The sequence below is a fragment of the Peromyscus eremicus genome, chromosome 7 (genome assembly GCF_949786415.1).
Source record: "Peromyscus eremicus chromosome 7, PerEre_H2_v1, whole genome shotgun sequence".
In the NCBI taxonomy this organism is placed as follows: Eukaryota; Metazoa; Chordata; class Mammalia; order Rodentia; family Cricetidae; genus Peromyscus; species Peromyscus eremicus.
Genome location: NC_081422.1, coordinates 38,806,328 through 38,814,727, shown reverse-complemented (window position 1 = coordinate 38,814,727; position 8,400 = coordinate 38,806,328). Strand labels below are relative to the sequence as shown.

The window sequence follows — 8,400 nt, the reverse complement described above, 5'->3', positions numbered from 1 at the left end:
TTTGGTTTTTTCAAGACAGGGTTTCTCTATGTAACAGCTCTGGCTAGCCTAGAACTCACTTTGTAGACCAGGCTGGCCTTGAACTCATGAAATCTGCCTACCTCTGCCTCTGGAGTGCTGGGATTAGAGACATGCACCCGGCTAGAGCCTTCCCATTTTCAAGCAAAAAAAAAAAAAAAAAAAAAAGAAGTTCAAAGTGTCTCACCTAGTTATGAGGCAGTCACCATCACCAGTGTCTAGCATGCCCCTGGAGACAGGCAGACATGTTTTCTAATTGACTGGGAGGTAGAGAAGTGGCCTGGCTGAAGCAGGGCTGTGGACATGTCAGGCCGACTTGGTTTCTAATCGTGATTCTTCAGGCTGCAGAGCCACTGTAGCTCAAGAAGGGGAAAGAGGGACTCTAGTCCAGGAAGAGGAGACCTGTTTTAAGAGCTGATTGAGCAGAAGAGGGGATTGAGACGCTATTCAAGGGCAAGAATCTATCTCACTTTTATGTCTTCACTGTCTAGTTCATCCCAGGGGCATACCTGGTACTCAACAACTGCCTGTTGGCTCTAGGAGGGTATTTGGGAGGAGGAAGGAGTGGGAACTTGAGGGGGTTTAGATTCAAGAATCACAGAATGGACAGCAGAGAAGAGGGTTCAGGAGAGAGACTCCAGATGTGTGACCCTGGTTCCCTTACTTGGCCATGAGGAACTCCTCCAGGGGAACGGGGTGCTGTGGCTTTAAATGATTTCCGCTCTGTCAGTGAGACTGCTCTGTTGAAAGAGTTATCCTCCTGCTCCTGCACTGGGCCTCCCCCTCCTCTCAGCTCCCCAAACCCTTCTCAGCCACTGTGATGGGATAATTAGATGCGAGAGCTCAGCACAGATGATGCTCCAGTTGCTTAGCAACTAATGGTTTCCATGGAGACCGCAAAGCACAGCCTCCAGAGCAGCCAGTGAGCAGCTCGGCAGGGCAGGGAGAAGACGCAACTCTGCTCCTCCAGAAACCTGGGGAGGGTTAGGGTGGGAAATGTGGAGGGGGAGATTGGAGGGAGATGGGAGGGCTTAAAGGCACAGGACCCTCATATCCCTTTAAAATGCGACCAGAGATATACCCTTTCCTATCTCACTTTGTCTCACTCCTAATTTCAAATGAGGATTAAGAATGGACCGATACAATCTGCTCTGCGGTAAACCCACCCTCTTCCTGATTCCTCCTTAGCCCGAATGGGAGGAGATAGCTCCCAAGCCCATATGTAAACACCCTGCTATGTTGAGATTTTGAGGACGGTCCCCTGACCCTGACATCCCACCAGTTAGCCCTCTTCCCCACGTCAAGTTCTCCTTTGTGTGTGGATCTTCTTTCAGTGTGTGGAGTGAGGGTAAGATCTCATCTAAAGGGGACAAAAGCCAAGGAGCAGGAAACACAGAAATCAGTTCTCCACCCAAAGGTAGCCTGTCCTGGCAGCGTGAGAAAAACCTCTGTCCCGCTTTCCATTAGAGGTGTGTGTGTGTGTGTGTGTGTGTGTGTGTGTGTGTGTGAGAGAGAGAGAGAGAGAGAGAGAGAGAGAGAGAGAGAGAGAGAGAGAGGAAGAAGAAGAAGAGAGAGAGAGGAAGAAGAAGAAGAAGAAGAAGAAGAAGAAGAAGAAGAAGAAGAAAGAGAGAGAGAGAGAGAGAGAGAGAGAGAGAGCGCTTTAAGCGCCTTGGAAATGCAGTTTCAGGAAAAACAGCTCAACAGGTGAAGGCTCTTGCCACCAAGCCTGATGACCAGAATTTTGATACCGAGAAACCACATTGTGAAAGGAAAGAACCAGCTCACACAGTTGTCCTCTGCTCTCCACATGTACTCTGTGGCTCACGTGGGCACACACATACACAAGATCATAAATGTAACTTTAAAATTGGAAAGAAATGTGGTTTCAAGCTTTACCCCCAACCCACTGAATCAGACGCCGCGTTTGAACCGCTTCCCCGATAGTCCATTGCACAGTAAATTTGGAGACACTCTGGGTGCGAGTCCCTCCTGCTCTCTGCCTGGGCCCCCAGGTTCTGTCTTCTATCCCCCTGGCATCCCAGGCTTTAAGCCCACCCACCATGGGGGAAAGACAACCCTATCAGCCCTTAACTGGTCTCTACTCCTCTACTAGGACCCTGACCCTTTCTCTGGGACTGGGGAAAATGGGTGGTTCCTGGAGCGGACACTGAGGGTACTGAGCTCAGGCTCTGTAGAGTTCTCCAGTCTGAAAAAGCCCACCCCCTCTGACCGGTGACCACCTTAGTCTCAGGTTCCATATCTACGAAAGGCAGTGCCACTTAACGATGGCTGTTGGTCAAGAGAGTGAGGGCCTGCTGAGCCCCTGCCCAGCGCTCAGAGCAGGGGTGTCTAAATTCACGTCCCTCTCCTCTGCCTCTGGTTGGAAAACTTCCTTTACTTCTCTTATTTAGCCTGAGGTGGGGGACACCAGAAAATAGTGTTGGTCTTGTGGTACCAGCGATTGAAACCCAGAGCCTCCTGCACATGACCATTGGGCTACATCCCCAGTCCTTGCTCATCTTTGTTGCCGCTGGCTTATCTTGTCCTGAGGGGGTTTGTTGTTATTCTGGTTGCTTTTTGTTATGTTTTGGTTTTGTTTTTTTTTGAGACAGGGTTTCTCTGAGTAGCTATGGCTGTCCTGGAACTCACTCTGTAGTCCAGGCTGGCCTCAAACTCAGAGATCCACCTGCCTCTGCCTCCCGAGTGCTGGGATTAAAGATGTGCACCACCATCACCTGGCCTCATTTGTTTGTTTGTTTGTTTGTTTTTGAGACAGGGTCTCTCAACATATCCCTGGCTGTCCTGGAACTCACTATGTAGAGCAGGCTGGCCTCAAACTCACAGAGATCCTCCTGCCTCTGCCTTCCGAGTCCTGGAAGGCCCCACTACACCCTGCTTGGTTTGTTTTGAGACAGGGTCTCACTGGGTAGCCCAGGCTGGCCTGGGACTCAGGATGCTCCTGTCTCTTGTTTCCTGAGGTTTTTCTTCTTTAGTCTCCACCGGCTGAACAAATGTTTGCTGCCCGAGTCAGTCTGTGTCTACTCTCCAGCCCAACATCCTTGCTGGACCTCTCTGGAATCCTTTTCTGGCCTGCCTTGTCCCCACCCTCTAGAGAAATCTGAAGGTTCACACTGACACCGGCAGCTTCTCGCAGAGCTGCAGTGTCTTGGGCCTCGGTCAACACCAGAAATAGAAACTCTGACTCTACTATCCCCACCCCAAGCAACCAAACTCCCTCTCTCCCATTCTTCCTTTCAACCCCTGGGGTTTTCCCTCCAGAGCAGGCCAACTCCAGAACTCACGGCCCTCCTAGGAAGACTCCTACCTCCTTGGGGAGAAGCAGCCTCTATGCAAGGCTGCAGACTCGTAGAGGAACCCTGTGCTTCAGACATGGGAGTTCTCAAAGAAGGAGTCATCCTCCCCTGCAGCTAACTAAGCTGCCAGGACCCAGCCAGGGCATCCCCCTTTGGGCCTGAGGGCCTGTTCCTGGTCCTGAAAAACCTGTTTGGGGGGTCCTCCCTGAGGCTACAGTGTTCAAGGGGCAAGTTGGACTGGATTCCCAGCAGCCCCTCCCACCCACCCCAAGACAAAATCAGCCACCCTGGGGCTGGGCCTCATTGGCCTCAGGAAGCCGCAGCCTGTTCTAGGATCCAATTCCCAGAGCAGTATGACATCCGCGCCGCCTGTCCAGACCTTGTTCCTGATTCTGCTGGCCGTCCTGGCTCCGGGGGCTGCAGGTCTCTATTTCTGGTGGGAGCGAGGAGGGTGTTAGAACTCTAGAGAGGGAACATTGCCTCTTCCAGGGCTCTGGAAGAGGGTGTTGGTCTAGCTGGCTGGGGTTGAGGGCTAGTGATGGTAGTGACCGGGTGACAAATTCCTAGGCTTCTTCCTGGCCCAGGAGAAGCGTGGGAAGGATTCCAGGTTTGCGTGGGTGGGGTGAGGTCGGGAACTGACTGGCTGTTAGAGTCTAGTCTGTCTCCCAGGCAGCTCGGCGTATCCACCATCTGCAGCTCAAGCCTGCCCTCTGGTGGTCAGATTCGCACGGGCCTGTCCTGACTCTGCGCCCTTTGCAATGACCCCCGGCCAGATCCGAGTTGAGAGTGTGGCTAACTCCAGCTGCATTCCCTCCCGACTTTACAGCGGACTTCAACATCTCAAGCCTCTCTGGTCTGCTGTCTCCGGCGCTAACAGAAAGCCTGCTAATTGCTTTGCCCCCATGTCACCTCACGGGAGGGAACGCCACACTGATGGTCCGGAGAGCCAACGACAGCAAAGGTCGGCTTCCCTGTACCTATTTATGCGTCCATGGTAACCTCTCTTACGATACCCAAGAGCTGCCCGTTCTCCATGGGACTGCTAGAAATTTGACTCTGCCTTTCACCCCTATTTCCCATCAGTGGTTAAATCAGTCTTTGTGGTGCCTCCATGCCGCGGGCGCAGGGAGCTAGTGAGCGTGGTGGACAGTGGGGCTGGCTTCACCGTCACCCGGCTCAGCGCCTATCAGGTGACAGACCTAACACCAGGCACTAAATACTAGTAGGTACCGGATGGACACGCGTGGGAGAGGGATGCGGAGAGAAGCTGGGGGGTGCTGGTGAGCATGAGGAAGAGAGGACACAGCTGAAGGATATGGACTGTGGGCCTCCACCCCAGGAGGGCACAGCTGGGGGACAGAGCTATGAAGGTGGGGGCTGGAGCCTCTCCTGCCAAGTGCCGGATACGCACTGGGCATCTCTGCTTTCTCCCAACTCCCACCTCTAAAGCATTTCCTACCGAGTGCAGAAGGGGACGTCCACCGAGTCCAGTCCAGAAACCCCGATGTCCACGCTTCCTCGTAAGTAAAATACCTACCTCTCCCCACATCCCAAGTGTCCACACACCTCCTTGAGCTCCGGACTTTATCCCCCAGAGCAAGTTAACTAAATTGTTTTCAGAGCTCTCTCTCCTGATGAATGTTTGCTATAGCCCCCTCCTGTTCGCTATCTGCTGAACTCAAGGCTCCCTGTGTGGAGGGATGGTGTTCTAGTAAATCTCCTTGCTGACTCCTAAGTGTTGCTACGAGAAGTCCATCATTGTTGCTGAAGTGCTGGCTGGCTAGATGGCCAGGCTAAGCTGTGAGACCTGGCTAGGGGCCCCTCCAACCCACAAAGGTTTTCTTCTTCTGACAGGAAGGAACATGGAGTCTATCGGGTTAGGAATGGCCCGGACGGGAGGCATGGTGGTCATCACAGTGTTGCTGTCCGTTGCCATGTTCCTGTTGGTCGTGGGCCTCATCATTGCCCTGGCGCTGGGTGCCCGAAAATGAGAAGGGCTATCCTGCATCCCAGGCTCCTCCAAGAAGCCCAGCCTGCTTTCTCCCAGGATCCAGTCACTGGTTTCTATCCGTGTCTTCTCTTCCCTTCGCACTGCAGTCCTGTGAGAACCGATTTTCCTCTTCCATGTGCTCAGTTCTCACAATAAAGTCTGGCCCGTTCGTGTGAGCACCTCTGTAGCGGGTCCCCTTCTGCACATATTACCACATCCCTGTCAATGACAGATGCATGTCATTCTCTCCAGCCCCAAGCTCCAGGGTGACTTGCCCAGGAGAGAGGCGAGCAGGGACAAAGGCAGTGGCAGCCTAGGAGATGGCTCTAAGTCCCAGACCTGGGTTTCAGCAGGTCACCCAAGCAGGACTCTGGGTTGGGTTGGGAGGGGAAGCTGGATCACCACATGAAGTTGGGGCGTAGAAGCTGACAGAGCTGGGGGAAGCTGTGGGGAGAACAGAAAGACAGGGCAGGCACTGAGCATGGGTGAAGAGCATGCTGAAGGGAGGTAGGACTGAGCAGAGACGGAGGGATCCGGGAGGGAGGGAGACAAGAGAAGTACAGTATGGTAAACAGGCAGGAGTCTCACCCTCGTTCTCCTCCTCCTCCTCCTCCTCCTTCTTCTTTTTTTCCGAGACGGTGTTTTTTTTTTTTTGTTTTTTTTTTTGTTTTTGTTTTTTTGTTTGTTTGTTTGTTTTTGTTTGTTTGCTTGCTTGTTTGTTTGAGACAGGGTTTCTCTGTGTAGTTTTGGAGCCTGTCCTGGATCTCACTCTGGAGACCAGGCTGGCCTCGAACTCACAGAGATCCGCCTGCCTCTGCTTCCCGAGTGCTGGGATTAAAGGCATGCACCACCACCTGGCTCACTGTCCCTTTTCCAAGGAAGTTTCTGACCTTGATTGACCTCTTCTGACCCCTTCCTCCACCCTCTAATCCCTATCCTGTCCCACGGTGTTACCATGGCTCCCAACTCTGTGTGTTTGTTTGATGTTAGGGACCTACAATACTGTGTGCCTGTGACACAGTAGGTACTTAGTAATCACGTGTGGATTTCAACCCTTGGGAGGTTGCTGAGGATTGCCCTAGTTCAAGGCCAGTCTAGACTACATGGTGAATTTCAGAAGAGCCTGGACTACAGAGAAAGACCCTGTCTCAAAAAAACAGAACCAAAACCAAAGGAGAGTAAGATAGCTCCGCAGGTAAAGCTCTTGCCAGGCAAACCCAAGGACCTGAGTTCAATCCCCAGAATCCACATAAAGGTGCAAGGAGAAAACCTGAACGCACAAAGATGTCCTCAAACCTCCAACACACACTGTGGCACGAGAGCCTCACCCCATCATACATGGACACACACACACATAATAAGAAACTTTTTTTAAAAAGTTTAAAAACAGGCTGGAGAGATGGCTCAGTGGTGAAGAGCACTAACTGCTCTTCTAGAGGACCTGGTCAATTCCTAGCACCCACATGGCAGCTCATAACTGTCCACTACTCCAGTTCCAGAGGCTGTGACGCCCTCTGCTGGCCTTTGCAGGTACTGCATGCACACACGTGCACAGGTAGCACGCACATTTAGTGCCAGCACTTGGGAAGCAGAGGCAGGTCAGCCCGGGTTATAAAGTTCCAGGCCAGCCAGGGCTTCATAGAGAGATCCTGATTTAAAAAAAGAAAAAAGCCGGGCGGTGGTGGCGCACGCCTTTAATCCCAGCACTCGGGAGGCAGAGCCAGGCGGATCTCTGTGAGTTCGAGGCCAGCCTGGGCTACCAAGTGAGTCCCAGGAAAGGTGCAAAAGCTACACAGAGAAACCCTGTCTCGAAAAACCAAAAAAAAAAAAAAAAAAAAAAAAAAAAAGAAAAAAAAAGAAAAATAAATAAATAATAATAATAATAATAATAATAATGGAAGATGGAAAGATGACTCAGTGATTAAGAGCACTTACTGCTCTTACAGAGGACCCAGGTTTGGTTCCCAGGACCAACACAACTGTAACTCCAGTTATAAATCCATTGACTTCTTCTGACCACCAGAGACACCTGAGCTTATGTGGTATGTAAACAAACAATCATGCACTCACACGTGTGAGTGCATAAAATAATACAACATAAAATAATACAACAAAACTTTAGCCACGTGGTGGCGGCATACACCTTTGATCCCAGCACTCGGGAGGCAGAGCCAGGCAGATCTCTGTAAGTTCGAGTCCAACCTGGTCTACAAAGTGAGTTCCAGGATAGGCTCCAAAGTTACACAGAGAAACCCTGCCTCAAAAAATAAAAAATTAATTAATTAATTAGCAGGGTTGGGACCCACTGACCTAGAGTCGTCTGAGAAAAACGAACGTCAATTGAGAAAATGCCTCCATAAAATCAGACTGTAGGCAAGCCTGTAGGGCATTTTCTTAATTAACGATTGATGGGGGAGGGCCTAGCCCATGGTGGGTGGTGCCATCCCTAAACTAGTAACCCTGGGTTCTATAAGAAAGTAGGCTGAGAAAGCCCTGAGGAGTAACCCAGTAAGCAGTGTGGCCTCTTCATCAGCTCTCGCCTGGATTTTGTCTGGTTTGAGTTCCTGCTGTGGCTTCCTTCAGTGAACCATGACTCTGGATATGTAAGCCAAATAAACCAAGTTGTTTTGGTCTTTTTTTTTTTTTTTTTTTTCTTTCGAGACAGGGTTTCTCTGTGTAGCTTTGCGCCTTTCCTGGATCTCACTCTGTAGCCCAGGCTGGCCTCGAACTCACAGAGATCCGCCTGGCTCTGCCTCCCGAGTGCTGGGATTAAAGGTGTGCGCCACCACCGCCTGGCCTGGTCATGGTTTTTCATCACAGCAATAGTAACACTATGACAATTATCTCAGCTACACAGTACAAGTCCAGCCTGGGCTACATGAGACTTCATTGTAAAAAAAGAAAAAAACAGCCTGGGGATATGGGTTGGTAGGGGAGAATATTTGTTCTGCAGACATAAAGATCTGAGTTTGAATTCCCAGCACTCACATTAAAACAAAACAAAACATGATCTCAGCACTTAGGACGCAGAGCAGGCAGATCTCTATAGGCCAGCTTGATCCACATAGTGAGTTCCAG

At 51.0% G+C, this 8,400-nt stretch overlaps 1 protein-coding gene across 1 annotated transcript; it reads left to right on the top strand.

Annotated features, from left to right (window-relative positions):
- Positions 1–3,614: 3,614 nt before the first annotated feature.
- Positions 3,615–5,501, top strand: Upk2 (uroplakin 2). The gene is made up of 5 exons (XM_059266869.1): positions 3,615–3,755; positions 4,159–4,293; positions 4,416–4,554; positions 4,782–4,852; positions 5,187–5,501. Exons 1-5 carry the CDS (start codon positions 3,686–3,688, stop codon positions 5,321–5,323), a joined length of 552 nt encoding a protein of 183 aa, XP_059122852.1. The 5' UTR covers positions 3,615–3,685; the 3' UTR covers positions 5,324–5,501.
- The last annotated feature ends 2,899 nt before the right edge of the window (positions 5,502–8,400 follow it).

Bases quoted from the DNA above. Each gene is read 5' to 3' on its own strand.
- Upk2 (XM_059266869.1), top strand. From the start codon at position 3,686: ATGACATCCGCGCCGCCTGTCCAGACCTTGTTCCTGATTCTGCTGGCC. The intron at 4,294-4,415 runs GTCGGCTTCCCT...ATTTCCCATCAG, and splicing joins GAGAGCCAACGACAGCAAAG to TGGTTAAATCAGTCTTTGTG. The intron at 4,555-4,781 runs GTAGGTACCGGA...CCACCTCTAAAG, and splicing joins ACACCAGGCACTAAATACTA to CATTTCCTACCGAGTGCAGA.